Source organism: Athene cunicularia (genome assembly GCF_003259725.1).
Source record: "Athene cunicularia isolate RWA chromosome 9 unlocalized genomic scaffold, athCun1 chr9_part1, whole genome shotgun sequence".
Taxonomy (NCBI): Eukaryota; Metazoa; Chordata; class Aves; order Strigiformes; family Strigidae; genus Athene; species Athene cunicularia.
Genome location: NW_020799110.1, coordinates 11,619,572 through 11,634,790, shown reverse-complemented (window position 1 = coordinate 11,634,790; position 15,219 = coordinate 11,619,572). Strand labels below are relative to the sequence as shown.

Sequence of the window (15,219 nt, the reverse complement as noted above, 5' to 3'; positions counted from 1 at the left end):
CATGGTAACCACCATGCTCCGGGGGCCTCGCGGGGCTGCCCAGGCGGGTGCCTGCACGGCGGGGCGGGGGCCGCCTCTCCCAGGCTCGCCACCCGGAGGAGAACGGGGACGCGGGACACAGGGCGAGGGATAGCCCTGGGGCACACCCCGCCGGGGCTGCCTGGGTTTTTCCCGCTCAGGCGGTGCTCGCGGCTGCCCGTGGGGGGTCCTTCCCGGCCCATATCCCGGAAGGCAGCGCGGCGGTTCTCTCTTTCGCCGCCATCTTGGTCCAGCGCCGCGGGGGTGAGCCGGGGAGCGGCGGCACGGGGTGAAGAGCTGGGGGGAGGTGTCCCCACCATGGGACGGCTGGTGGACGTGGGGCTCCCCGTGGGTCGTGGCTGGCGCCGTGCGGAGCGGGTAGAGGCTGAGATGGCGCCGATGTGCGGCGGATGGTCCCGCCCGCCGGTTGGGGCCCGCAGCTGAAGGGGGGCTGAGGAGCTTGGAGCGTCGCGTTCTGTGGGGAAGCGGAGGGTCCCCTTTCATCCACCGTGAGGCGAGGACTGGCGGCCCTCGTGCCCTCGTCGCCTTGCTCTGTATCGAGCCCGGCCGGTGGATGCGCTGGCCGCAGGACCGGGCCCGCGGCAGCTCCCGCTGGCTCGGCTGGGCAGAGCCGCCGGCCCGCGAGGTTCATGGTTTGTGTGTCGTTTCTAGGCCTGCTGGGACCAGGGCTTCAGGAGGACACCATGACCGGGAGGTGAGTGACCTGCCCCGCTGAGCTAGCTCTCGGCTCGCTGTTAGAGTGTGCGTTTGACAAGTCTTCTTGCAAACTGAGCATTTCTGAGAGTGCTTTGTTAAAGCTGCGGGCAGGGATCCGTTTTCCTGTGGCTGCTCTCATTTTCAAGGCCAGCTCCTCTGCCTGGTATCCTGCTGGGCCCTCTGTTAAACGCCTACAGTTTTGTCTCCCTGTTACGAAGCCTCTGCCTTAAGGTGGTTGTAGCTCTTCATACGGTGTGCCACTTTTTCCCCGGCCTGTCAGTAGATGCGGGATATTAACGGTGGCTTTGTGAACATAGTGTTTCTGAACATTCAGTGTACAGTAGAAAGGCTTTGACATACTGTTCCTTTGAGTAAGGGATCTACTATACCATCGAATTTTCTTATGGATGCAGGGATTGAGTCTGGATCACAGGTTTTTGTCAATATTTATCTGTGGAGTTTATTTTCTATTATGCATGTGTGGAAGATAGAACTGGATAGTTTAGTTTAATACTGCTATATTCTGGGACAGTTGCTGGATGCTCTTTAGACAGTCATGTTGTGTGGAATGAGCCTTAAAATTGCTTTACTTGCATGGTACAGATAGGCTTTTGTCGTGAAGAATTGATGAGGAGTTTGTGTAATGTCCTTTGTCCGTTGCATGTGGGGTTGTCTCTCAAGATGCTCATAGGCTGCAGTTAATTCTTTTGAGGCTACAGATTAACAGCAGTTAGTATCTTCTGTAGCAGTTACTGCAACACGGCAGACTCAGTTATGTAGTGTATAGGGAAAAAAAGTAATGTTTACTCATCACAGAGTAGCTGTGAAAACATAACACTAATGTTGAGTACTTTGGGTTTAGTATGAAGCCTGTAGAAGCAGAAAGATATCAAGTTCTCATAAATACTTCATGTCCCAGTTACTTAGTTTTCCTCGTTGACTGAATGTAAGGATTTGCAGTAATCTGTAAAAGTGAAAGTAGTGAGGTTTTTTTCCTCAGTTGAAGTTGTGCTGGTGTGGAAATGTTTTTTTTCAGAAACAGAACGTGATTTGTTTTTACATTTGATACTTTGGAGTGAATTTTAATTTGTAAATGTTTTCAATGCTTTTAGGCTGTGGTGCAAGGCCATTTTTGCTGGCTACAAACGTGGCCTCAGAAACCAGCGGGAGCACACTGCCCTTCTGAAAATTGAAGGTGTTTATGCCCGTCAGGAGACAGACTTCTACTTGGGCAAGAGATGTGCCTATGTATACAAAGCTAAAAAGTAAGTCACTTTTCATTTTCATGCTAAAGTAGCCAACTCCTGTATCAACTTTTGCAAATGCCGTGATGTGAGCAGTCTGTTTATAGAGCTTTTGTTAGCACAAAAATTAATTTGGCTCAGTTTATTTATAGAATGTTCATGGAGAACTGTGTGGACCAGCTTCCTGGGTTAGTTTCATTTTTTTAGAATCCTGGGTTATTTTTGCTTTAATTGGCCTGTGTGTTCATAATTCAGATCATGAAATTATGTGAAATAATAATTGGCTATTAAAAATTGTATGTTATAGAGAAAATGGGATGGGAAACAAATTTTGCCCAAGACTGGTAAAAACTGAAGGCAGGTCGATTAACTGAAGTGAGGTAAAATTACATTGAGTACTATCAGTTATTGAGTTACTTAAATGGCAGAATTATTTTGTGACACCTGGAGGAATCTGTGTCCTGGCTTTTGCGTGCCCATGTCAAGGCGCTGTCACTTTTTTGTTCTGGCCTTGGTGGAAGCTTAAGAACAGTTACTTATTATTTTCCACTTATTTATTTCTTTGAGTGTAGTTGTTAAGAGTTCAGAATTGCCTTGAGTAGAATTGATCAGGCTGTTAACTTGACCACCATCATTTCCAAGATGGCATATGACTCTTCTAAAGCAGTTTTTTGCGATATATCCCTGTGGCTTAGGCCTCTCCTGCCTTTGCTGTGTCTGGAGAAATCTTGCAAATAAGATGTTGCATTTCCTTTGAAATTGATGAGTTTTCAGTTTGATCATCTTGGCATTGATGTTCTCCAAAATTTTAAGCTTTGTGACTTGTTCATACTTCTTCAGTGCAGCTTCTGATAAATTACCAGCTGCAGTACTTACCCATTTGGAAGGTATAGTGAAAATCCCAGGCCTAGCCATTTTCACAAGTAAATAAAAGTGTGAGGCAGTCCAGTTAAAGATGGCTGTGGAATAAAGTTACAGAAGTGCCTTAAAGAGGCTGTATCATGTGCCCAGAGTTGTGGGTGGTGTGCTCAGCAGTCCTTTTCCTCTCTTTCCTCAGCAACACTGTAACCCCCGGCGGCAAGCCCAACAGGACACGAGTGATCTGGGGGAAGGTGACCCGCGCCCATGGGAACAGTGGCATGGTTCGTGCCAAGTTCCGCTCCAACCTTCCTGCCAAGGCCATTGGACACAGAATCCGGGTGGTAAGTGGATTTATTTTAACAGGATATTTATTGGCAGTTTTTGGGGTGCCTGTTAATCCCACATAATATGAGGGAAAATCTTAAACTATGGTTTTGTTCTGTTGTTGTATAGTCAGCATAGCTCTTTGATAAGTGCTCCTTTTGGAGCTAGGAGAGGTTTATTGCTGGCTTCTTTTGCTGAGGAGGTTTGTCTCCTTATTAAGGGGTTTGTGTGCTTGCTCAGGCTTTCTGAAAAGGCTCTCTGAATTCTGGGACAACTCTTCAGCCCTCTTCTAAAGCTATCTTGATCTCTTTTCCCTGGATCTTGTACATGTGGTGTTGTACTCTTCTACTCCAGCTCCTACCAATTGATAGACTTTTTTTTCCCTCCTGCCTCCCAGATGTTTTCACTGAAGGATGTGCTGTCCTGCCCTGTCCACTAGGACCTGCTCCACAGTCAGTGTGTTAGCCACAAGGCTTCAGGGAGACTGTCCCTCTAGGTCCCTCATCCAGAGTTTTAATGCAATTATCTTCCTAGTGGTGGTGTCAAAAGGAGTGTTAGAGGGGTGCAGTCCTTCCTTTCTTTTCTGTCTTTTCCTTTGTGCTTTAGGAGCAGCAGTTAAATCCTGAAACTAGAGCCATGAGGACTTTCCCTGTCAGTGAGCAGGAGGGCTGGCTGCCAGGGGTACCTGTACCCCAGCAAAGTGCTACTTCAAGTCACTGGACTAGTTATTACACTTTTCCATTCTTGCACCTCTTCTGTGTAAATGGGGGAGTCACTTTCGTAGTAGTTCAAGAGATTGATCTAGATTGTAACTGCATAACTTCTGTTTAAAATAGTACAGTCCAATGACAAGATTTCTAACATGATTCTGTATCTTGTCTTTTACAGATGCTGTATCCATCTAGGATCTAAATTTTTATTGGAAATAAAATGGAGAATCTGTTTAATTTTGTACATTCCTATTTTTATCCTGTCTACCTGTTTTGAGGGACTTTGTTCTTTTTCAGTAGCATATCAAAATTCACAGCACAGGGATGGAGTAGTGACTAAGCTGGGTGTTATGGAGATTTGATCTGCGCTTAGCAAAGGCATTTGTACAGCAGACTCCATTCTAAAGAAAGATATCTGGCAGCCTTTACCTTGACCTGTTTGTGCCTCCCATCATGGAATCTGGATGGTTTGCAGGGCTAAACAATAAATGCTTACAAATCTCAAACTGTACACACAAGCTTTGTATAAAACATGAGAAATAATTCTTTGCCTGCCTAGTAGAGGGAAACTTCTTATTCCTGTTTTTCTTGCACTCGATGAATGCTGTTGAGATGAAACTGTAATGGGACACTGAATCCTAGCAGGTGTAAGTCCTAGTTCACACCTGAAAATAGTACTTCTAGTAGAATCACAAAGAATGAGGCCTGTAGCATCTGCTCTATGAAATCTATTTATTAGACACATTTTCATCACACAGCTCAGTAGTGCCTGAGTGTTAATACTTGCTGGTTTCCTGGTCAACCACATCACAGAGTGTAATGTGGAGTGGTGAGGATCCTTATGTGAGACCAGTATGTTGCTTCCATGAGTTCTTTAAGGTTTGTTGAACAAGAACGTGGTAAAAAATGAATTTAAAGATTCTAAAATGCAAGCCTTGGAATTTCTTATTACATCCTTCAAGAATACTGGGTAGTTTTAGGGAGGTTTCAGGCAGCTGCAGGTTGGCATGGTTACTGCTGATGTCACAGTTCCAAAATGACCTGGCAGTGCTCCGATTGGGCGATACCACTGATTCAATGTAGCTGTTCTGTCATTTGCAAAGCACATCTGGTTGGTGAGGCAGGTGAGTTGCCCTGAGCTTCCCTGGCTCCTGCTCCAGTGCAGGTCCCTCCTTTGCTGGGAGAGCATCCGTCTCCCTGCCTGGCCCTACTGCCTGCATGCGGCAGGGAGCCCTCTGAGCTGGGGGCTTGCTTGTCTCTGGCAGTGGGCTGGTGTTGGATAACTAATCCTCTTCTGAAGGAGGTAGGGTAGTCATCTATTCAGACTACATTATAAATTAGGGCTTTCTTTTGAAACTCTGGACCTGGCTACTCAGCTCTGGTACAGAAATTACTTGCTGGACTTGATTCAAGAAAACTTGCTGCTACTGTTGTGTCCAACAGCATGAGAGCACTGGCAGAGGAAAATGCTTTTTCTTTTTTTTTTTTTAAACGTGTGGAGAGAAACTGCAGTTTATGGGATGCTGGGTCAGGTCAAGCAGGGCTTTAGTCTTCCACAAATACCAACAGGTTGTACACATAGGAGTCAAAGAAGGTTGGTGTGGAATACAGATTGAATTTCCAGTTCTAGGCATTACCAGAGGAAGAAACTGGGCAAATTGGACTGTAACAGCAGGTTGGTAGGACTGTGGTCATTTGGTTGGATTCTGCTGATGAGAAGATAAGTGCTCTTGAGTTTGAGGCAAGATGTCCAAAAATATGTAATGATCCCCTTTTTCCTCACCTTTCATCTTTTTTTCTGCTGTACCAGACTGCTGAGGTACAAAGCCTGTTCCCAAGAGGTCCAGCATCAAATACTATTTGGCTACAATTTTTGACTTGGTCCCAGCAAAACCAGTGTGTTTGCTGGTACATGGTGGCTGTTCCAAGGCCTGTGCGGTGCAAGTACCTTTGCTACAGCCACTCCATCACCCCTTTCCCCAGCAGTGCCTCATCTGACACACGCAGGAGGAAGCGATGGCATCCGAGGGGCCTGCTGTCCGCTCCTTCCTGGAGCAAACCAGCTCAGAGCTCCTCACCCTGATGGACATGGCGCGGTGGTGGAAGGGATGTGTGCTGGTGGTGGAAGTGGACGATGACAACATGAGAACTCCTTCAGTGCTGGCAGATTTTGCACAGGACCTGTGTGGCACAGGTGACTGGGCTAAACAGCTGGTGAAGACGGAAGAAGAGGAGGTTCAGCCACGTCTGGTTTTTATGCTGTGGCAAGCCAATCTGTTGAAGCAGCTCATGCGGTGGGATTACCTGGATGACACCCTCTGGCATATGAGGAACCTCCTCCCCAACCTGCCAGAGGTGCTGGTGCTGGTGATGATCCGACCAGACCCCCAGGAGCAGCTGGGCCAAGCACTGCGAGCCCTTAGGAGAATGCAGTGTTTGCTGTATGGGGCCTGGCAACTGGTGGTGGAAGCAGCGGTCTACAGCCCGGGCCAGCCTGATGGTATCCTGGAGACAAAGAGAGCTGCGTGTAGAGCACTGAGAGAAGTCTTAAATTGCCATGAAGGTATCCTGGGGCATAGCTAAACACAGGGGAGAGGGACAAAGACAGGCTCTTTAGAAACAAAAATATGCTCAGGGTAAGGCACAGGAGGATTTGAGGGACAGTGTAGACTGAAGTGTTGCTTGGTGGCTGGGTTCAGATACAGGAGGGAAAATAAGCTGGACCTTGCAGGCAATGTGAGCTAGAAATGAGAATGAGGGTGTAAGTGCCAGGATGGAGGCAGACAATGCAAGTGAACCAACTGTGTGTCCTCTTCCAAGTTGGACGTTGCCCCAAAACACATGTGGTTATGGAAATGATGCTCAGTGTATGAACTGCAGTCCTGACTCCACTGCTGGGGCTTTCTATGATCATGTTAACAGTCTCTCTGACTCTGTGTTCTTCATTGGAGGGATGTGCTAACTGGTTTTGGTGAGCTATAGGCCAAATCTGTTCAGTATGCTGCCTACTCTATCATGTGTGTTTCCTCCCATTGAAGTTGGCTCCCAGTGTTCAGTTACTGCTGTGCTCTGCCTGAACATAGGCAACACAAGGTATAAAAGACAGAGAATGAATTCCCTTGGGCAGTAGAATCTGGCAGGTTGGTTTTAGTGCTGTTCACCTGGATGGCCCTTTGTAGAAATATTTCCCTCCTGGTGCCTGGCTGCTGCCAGAAGGGGACACTGCACCCTCAGCATCTCGTTCTTGCTACAAAGCTCAGATTTTTTTTTTTTTTTTTTTTGCTGCATTGGCTGAACAATCTACCCCAGGAAACTTCTATCAAAAAATCACTGAGTTTCTGCTTTGTATGAAACACCTTGTTCAAATATCAAAATGTCCCTAAGAAACCTGCTGGTCTGTCCCCCAAAAAACAGCTGTCAACACAGAGGAAGTCAGATCAGGCCAGCGGCCTCTGGATTTTAAACTGCCCCCAAACTGTGATAGTGAAAGAAACTAGAAAGTAAGATGTAAGAACACATTTTCCCAGGAGAACCTGGATGCAGGGGTCTTTGGTACATAGTTCCCATCAGCAAAAAACTCCTGAAATTCCCTAGGGTTTTTTGTAGTCACAGGATGGTGACAAAGCAAAGTTTGCTGCCCCCTCTTGCTTATTGAACAAGATGTTGCAAACAAGATGAAGGTTTGCCTCCTGTTGCTCTGTTATTTGCCATTGGTGTGCTGGCCTTTCCCAAGATGCTGTCCTCACACCAGAATAGTTGAAGGGTCTGGGATGAGCTGTCCAAGCTTGTTACACTGATCCACGGGGCCCTTAGCACCTACCCTGGTGGAAGGACCCGTGGATGGTTTATGTGTGTGGCTGTTTGCCAGGCAGCCACTCCAGGCCTGCCTGGTAGCTCAGCGTGGTGCGTTTGGACCTGCAGCACCTTGCTGCCATTCATGCTTGGTTTTCACTCTTGCTCCTGAGCAGCCTGTGAATGTCCTGTCCCTTCAGTACAATGGGCGAAAGAAGCTTGCTGTATCTTAACCCAAACTCTGCTGAGAGCTGTAGATCAGGGTCTGAGGGCCAGCTTACGGTGGGGTGAGCACAGCTCTTGTGGGAAGACTGGGAGGGGTGTGGGCTGAACCTGCAGTGTGTCAGGGTGAGACTCACCTGGAGTGAGGAAGGTCCTGATCTGTGTAGACTGACACTGCTGAGCCCTTCTGTAATGGGAAATGAATCGGCATCCTCTTCCAGCTAGAGGCACAGCAAGTAAAAGAGTACATTTGTGCTCGCCTCTCCTCATTCCTGGGTGGAAGGGAAATTATGCAGATGAAAACCCAACATTTAGCCAACTGTCCATTAATGAAGTTACTGCAGGGAGCTGACCCTCCCAGTGGTGGAGGTACCAGTAAACATCCAGCAGGTTGAATTACTGGGGTGGGTTATTTTGTGTGGGAGGAACTGTAAAGAGCAGTAGATTATTTTTGTTTCTAAGGCCAGTGGCCCATGTAATAACTCATTTGCCATCCTCTGGGCATGGCAAGGTACTATGGTTAGCGTCATGTTTTTGCACTGGGAGTTTATATGTATTTCTTCTCTGTGGTGTTTTGTTTTTTTTTTTTACAGATACTGTATCCACCTGAGATCTTAACTATCACCAAAAGAAGTATTAGAAATCTGGTATTTGTTTCTTTTCACTATGTGTACCAGTAAACTTTAAAGTTGTATATCAAAGACTATGAAACTCCTACTGAAGCTACCAGGTTTGTGCAATACAGTATGGGAGAAGTGGGATTTGAGGGTGGTACAGAGCCTCTGAACCAACCTTTCTCAGGGAAAGGATCCTCCAGGTTATTCTTCAAATGTGGGTTCTTTCCATGTCCTTAGGGACAGTGTGGCTTTACAAAGCAAAACTTTGCTGTAGGTGTTTGAGTGGTGCTGGTGCTTGGCAGCTTCTTGGATAAGGTGCTGGTTGTGTGAAAAAACCTGCTTAAAAGTATGGGGGAAAAATTACCTTGTCCAGTGGTCTAAATGTAACACACTTAACAGTTGCTCTGTTGTGGAAGAGACTTTCCATGAGCAACTGGGCATCTTAAGATAAATTCCCACTTTTGTTAGAGAGGACACTTTTTTGGGTGTGATCAAGCTAATGCAGAAATAGTTCCCTTGAACCAATGCAAGATGTGTTACAGTTCAGGCTGTCTGTGAGTACAGAAAGTTTGGCTTTAAGAGACTCCTGATCAGCACATTAAGATATCCTTAAAACAAGTAGCCATGATGAGGTCCTGTGCTTCTATCACTTCCTGTAGCACCTGCAGTTAACCATCCCCATCCAGGCACAGTCCATGCTGCTCTCAAGTTTCTTTGGCAGCACGTTTGTGCTGTGTCCAGGCATTTCTGTGTGGGGTGATGTGCCGCACTGCCAAGTGCTGCTGGTGGAAGGGGAAGCTCTCCGAGGCATTTGGCTGAGATCCTGGCCAGGACTTGGGAGCACAGGGATGCCCTGCAGGGACAAGTGATGTAGCCGCAGGGATGTGTGTCTGGGATGGGGAGGAGTGTGGTCACCCCAACAGCCCAGGAGGCAGAATGCCCTGGCTGCTCTCAAGCTGCATCCATGCTTTGTTCTCCAGCTAATCCTGGGTGGGTTGGAGCTCCCTGCTCTGCTGCTGTGATTCCCCGTCCAACAGCAAAGGGAGATGTGCTCTTTATGTGTTGAATGCCCTTCTCATTTTAACTAATGCAGGGTTGGTGAGTTTTCATGTGATAACTGTTGCCAAGCTAGCAGGAGCACTGCAATCCAGTGAAGCGGGAACAAGCAGCTGTGGCCTGAAACCTTTCCAGTCAGCTCAGCTAGAGCCCAAAGAGGAGACACACTAGCAAGCAATTGGAGCACTGCTGCATGGCCTAGAAGTCTGCCAAGGGCAACAGGTCTCTTCCTAGGACAGAGAACAGCCTGCTTGGCTCAGCTGGCATCACATGCTGTCAGAGCAGCAGGAAGTGGCTGTCCTGTGGGCTTCTGGCAGATGAGCAGCTGAGTACTACTGCTGGAAGATCTTGATCAAGACAACACCTGAGCCAAGTTTTGCCTGTTTCCAAAAAACCCTTGCCTGATTCTCAGTCATCTGGCACATCATGCCTACATGCCAGAGGAAATTCCAACTGCCCTTTTGTGCCCTGTATTGTACCAGAAAGGCACCCTGCCAGCAGGTGTTCTGTGGCTTCTTTCAGGGATCAACAGTGTCAAACCAGGCAGATCCAAACCCATCTGCCCTGCCCATCAGAGCAACTCCAGCCTGGGGAGCTGATGGACCTGCCCTTTGCCTTTATAAAGGGAGTAGTTCTGAAATCCTGGGGCTTGGCCTGTGCCAGTAAGGGGTTTACTGGAAGGAGGCAGGAGGATGCAAGATGGAGTGCGAGGGAGGCAGGAGAGGCTGCATTTGTGTGCAGTGGTCTCCAACCACAGGTCTCCAGCTTGGTGGAGTCTGGGGTAACTTTTAAGAGGTTCTGTGAAAGGTAAGTACACAAAAAGCTGGACTGCTGGTATCAAAGGCGTATGTGTACTGAGAAACAATGAGGCTGGTGGCTGTGAGCAACTAGTTCCAGGTCCTGTCATCAAACCAAAGGCAAGGGTCCAGCTGAGGCTCTGGCAGGAAACATAATGAAATAGGATAACTGCAGAAATGGGCAGGATGAGGCACAGCTTTCACATGGAATGGGACTTTTCGAGAAGAGTGTCAAGGAAAGGTTTGGGGTTCCCCATTGTTTTGGGTTCAGTGTGAGGACAATGTTGATAACACAGTTTTACTTGTTGCTAAGTAGTTCTTACCCCAAGTTAAGGGTTTTTCAGTTTCCCATGCTCTGCCAGCAAGCAGGTGTAGAAGAAGCTGGGAGGGATCATGGCCAGGACAGCTAACCTGAACTAACCAAAGGGATGTTCCATACCATAAGAACATCATGCTCAGTATATAAAGTGGTGGGACCTGGCTGTGGGGGACAGACCACTGCTCTGGCATCAGTCAGCAGGTCAACAATTGCACTGTGCATCACTTGTCCTCTCTTGGGTTTTATTTATCTCTTTTTGTTATATTCCTTTTCATTACTATTATTATTGTTATATTTTATTCTAATTATTAAACTATTCTTATCTCAACCTGCAAGTTTTACTTTTTTTTTTTCAATTCTCCCCATTCCAGTGGGAGAGGGGAAGAGTGAGCAAGTGGCTGTGTGGTGCTTAATTGCTGGCTGGGGTTAAACCACACCACCTGTCAGGAAGCCAGACTGTGTCTGCGCTATGGGGCAGCAAAGGGCTTTCCAGTTTTATTTGCTTATGGGGTGTAACCTCTGCTGAGTGGAGCTCAGAGAGGTGTGATGACTTGGGTGTATCCCAGCCATGGCTGAGTTGGCACAGGCTGCCAGGGGACCAAAACTGGGGCTGCCTCAGCAGTCCCTGGAGGTGGCTGGGTCTGGGAGGTGGGGAGTTGGGACGGACCATCCAGTCTGGATTCAGTTGTAACTGAACTTGTCACAGGAAAGATCCATGTCTTGTTTGATACAGTTCAAGCTTCAGTGGGTGAAAGGTGGGGAAGAATCTGAATTCAAGGGCTAGAAAGGTTGAGGGGAGTTTTGGGGAAGACAGTGGTGAAGATGGGAAGAGCCATGGAGGAGTGAATAGGAGATGGGCTAGAAGGGATCAGTGGGAGTGGAATGTTCAGGGCAAGGGTAGGGTTTGGAGTATTTTCTTCACTTGCAATTACCTCCCCTGCTACCTCTTTGGGACACCCAAGAAGGGTGATGGATGAAGTTCAGAGGGCTTGTGCCTCACAGCAATGCTCCTGGTGGCAGCTGGTAGTGCTGCACAAGTATAGCAGATGCTTTCCAGCATCTCATAATCATGATGTGTTTTTCCAAAGAAGTAAGTGGAAACAGGTTTGGAGAACACGTCTGTGAAAGAGCACTTGTGCAAAGGTTTGCTAATTCTAGGATTGTCAGCAGCCAGTTCCTGCTCCTAGCTGCCTTTCCAAGTGCCCCTGTGAGCATGAAGGCTGCTGAGAGAAAGAGTTTAAGGAGTTGGGATGAGTCATTGGACGTGGGGGCTCAGAGCTACTCCCACAGATTACCTCTTGCTTGTTTAGCCACTCTGCACTCCTACATCAAAATTGGCACAAGAATCCTTTTTCCTGTCTTCCTTCTACTCTTTCAGAAGAGAGGTTAATCTTGGTAAATGCATCTCTTAAGGGGCCTTATCCAGTGGACCTTTGATTTTACTTAGATTTCAAGGCACTACTAACACATAATAAATTTATTTCTGAACAAAACATCTTCCTTCTTTGAAGTCCAAAATGAGCAGGTGTTGTGTTTGCTTTGAACAGCTATGGCCATATATAAGAGTTGTGATTACCCTAATTTAGGGCTATCTGCAGAGATTTTCTACAAATGTGACTGTCAGATGGATGTTTGAAGGGGTGTCAGGCCTTGTAAATACATCTGTGTTTTCGCTCAGATGCCTGCCAGAACTCTGAAGGCGCTTTGTCAGGGACTACAAATACTGCTGAGCTCACGACTGCCTCTGAGCTGTTTGAGCTGTACCTCTTTACGTAACACAGAGGAAGATAAAGTTGTATTTGCTATTAGATCTCACCTCTGTTAATGAGTAAAGAAATGTAAACTAGGTTGTTTGGGTGTTGTGGGTGACATTCACCTTTCCATTCAGCCTCTGCTGGCAATGGTACATATGTACCCAAAACCAACTAAAGAACTGCAGTGGCCACAAAGAACAGTTCTATCCGGTCTCAAATATTAGTTTTTAGAGGCTGTGCTGACAGTTTAAACATCAGGGCCACTGCAGAGAAACAGTTAGTAGTGCTCATCCTGAGCTGAGTTAGGAAGGTAATTTTAATTTTTTCTATACTATTTTTTTTTCTGCAGGAATCATCTTGATAAATTTGGGGTATCACCTGCTTGAAATCTCACTTACCTAGGCACTTTGGGGTCTTTATGCAAGTCACTGGCACAGCACTGCTTGAAAAGAACCCTGCAAGACATGGGCTGTAATGGTCTTTGCACATCAGACCAGGTATAACTGGCACCACCACACCACGGGCTGTGCTGGCAGCTTGTGTAGAGTTTAAACACGCTGTGGGTCTCGTGGCAGTTTGCAGGGAGCATCCTGCCTCCTTAGCGCCAACTTCAAGAGACCTGGGCTTCTCCCATCAAACCAGCCAAAACAAGTGTCTGTCTTTGGCTTGTTACTTGCATGAAGCAGCCAAAGCTGCTGGTCCCTCTTCCCAGAGCCTTCTGCTTGTGGCTGGCTTGTGAACAAATCTGTGTGAGGGCTGTATCTAAAATTCTGTAGTGGGGGGAAAGTATGAGCAGAGCAACACCAAGGTGAGGGCTCCCAGGAGCCAGCACCAGCTCCTGCCCCTCCTGACAGCACAGCTTATGGTGCTGATTACACTCAGGGCTTTTTTCCACAGGACCACAAGGAAAATTCTGAACAGATGAGAAAAAAATCCTTGTAAATACAAAATTTGGGCAATGCTAAGGCCACACCTGGCTGTTGAATTATGTCTGACTTTGTAACCTTGCAATGTTGACAGCTGCTCTCAGGGCTACCACGCTGGCATGGAAGCATGGACTCTTGCAACAATAGACCCTGATCTTTGGAAGAGGAGCCTAATCCTTCTGTTTTATCTCCCCCCGATTTTCTTATCAGCACTTGTCAATGAGTAAGTTACTTTTGCTAGGAGCCAGGGCAGAAAACCTCTCTGAAACCCTCGCCCAGTCTGTCTGGCCCCCTTCAATGCTGGTGTCGGGGAGTGTTTGCTAGGTCTGTCATAGTTGGGGCAAATATTTTCCTGGCTTAAAACTGATGGGACACAGTGACCTTCCTGAGCTGCCACACCTCCACTGAGCCTGGGGACCAGCCTGCGGCACATCCCTGTGGTGGCTGCAGATCTGCTGGGGTCTGGAGATGGGTGGCTGTGAGGATGGGCAGGGGGTAGACATGCTGGCTCAACCGCCTTTGTGGCACGAGCGCACCCCAACACATGCTGGGAATCACTGATCTGGGGCAGACACGTGGATTTTGGCTCTGCTTTCACTCCCAGGCTCCAAACCGCCTCGGAGAGCAACTGGCCAAGGTGCCTTGGGCTGTTTGCAACTTTGAGCTGTTTACCCACTCCCAGGGTCTTGTGATAAGACGTTACCTGTTTGGAGGAGCCTGTTCTGATATGGCACAGGGCAAGTATTTACCATGTGCCATGGATCAGAGCTTCCTGGTTCATCTGACAGACACACAGACACTATGCAAGTGCCAGGGCTGGGCACGGCAGCTGCCATCACGTGGCTTTCATTCACCCTTGGCTGGCAGAGCCAGATCATGGGATACAGGCCGTTCCCTGTGCTGGGGCTGTGTAATGTGTGCCAGCACTGAGACCCTGACTACAGCTCTGTATTTAGCCCTGCAAACATTTTGTGCTTTGATGGGACGTGTGTGTCACTGCGAGTGCTGGTGGGGCTGTGACTACAGGCTGTGTTTTGTGTGGAAGGGGCATGGATGTGGTGTTTGCAGAGGGCAAGCCAAAGCTTTTGGGAAGGGACTTGGAGGTGCAGCATGGAGGGGTGGGTGCTGCAGCTCGGCTGTGCACAAACTGAGGAACTTGTGACTAGTGGGGTGGGTATAGGCTTTGAAGGGGTACTGGTTTCCCAAAGTGGAATGGTTTCCCGAATGGATCTATAGACTGGCCAGGCTGTGCAGCAGCGTAGTGCCTCTTACGTCACGTGATGCTACAGAGACCCCTCCATCGCTGCCCTGGGCTATGATGTGTTACACCCTGGGGAGCATATTGTACCCTTGGGGGTGCACGATCAGCCGCTCCTCTGTCACGGCCTCATGTGTACCCCACTTCACAGCCACCACAGCCTCGGCTCATCCCCCCCGCAGCTCCCTAGCCCCTCCGCAGCACATATGTTCGCCTGAATTTTATCACCACTTTGTTGGAAATGAGACCGCCTCGCAGGAGGCCTGTGCCAGGGCTCTGAGCCGGGTTGCGTGGCAGATCTGGGGGTGCCCCATGTCCCCTATAGTACCCTCTGTGTTGTGCTAACCCCCCGCCCCCGCTGGCAGGGGCTGTTCACCGGGGGGAGCTGGGGGGTGCCGGTCCCGGGACGGGGTTGGAGGTGCCGGGGGCCGCCTCGCGTGGGGCGCTGGGGCTGTCCTTGGCACCCCCCAGCCCCGCTGCATGGGGGTGGGCGCACGGGGAGGCGCCTGGCGCGGGGGGGCCGGTGCTGGAGCGTGTGCCGGGGGTGATGCAGGGTGCGAGGGCCCGGGGCGGGGGGTGGTGCCGGTTCCGGGGGCGGTGCGCG

The 15,219-nt window shown here is 48.6% G+C and overlaps 1 protein-coding gene across 1 annotated transcript; it reads left to right on the top strand.

Moving 5' to 3' along the window:
- The first annotated feature begins 190 nt into the window (after window positions 1–190).
- Window positions 191–4,118, top strand: RPL35A (ribosomal protein L35a). The gene is made up of 5 exons (XM_026855118.1): window positions 191–282; window positions 691–733; window positions 1,848–2,000; window positions 3,037–3,181; window positions 4,053–4,118. The coding sequence occupies exons 2-5, from the start codon at window positions 723–725 to the stop codon at window positions 4,074–4,076; spliced, it is 333 nt and encodes a 110-aa protein (XP_026710919.1). The 5' UTR covers window positions 191–282; window positions 691–722; the 3' UTR covers window positions 4,077–4,118.
- Window positions 4,119–15,219: the final 11,101 nt, after the last annotated feature.

Excerpts from the sequence above, each read along its gene's own strand:
- RPL35A (XM_026855118.1), top strand. Across the intron at positions 2,001-3,036 it reads TATGTATACAAAGCTAAAAA|CAACACTGTAACCCCCGGCG; the intron begins GTAAGTCACTTT and ends CTCTTTCCTCAG. Across the intron at positions 3,182-4,052 it reads TTGGACACAGAATCCGGGTG|ATGCTGTATCCATCTAGGAT; the intron begins GTAAGTGGATTT and ends TGTCTTTTACAG.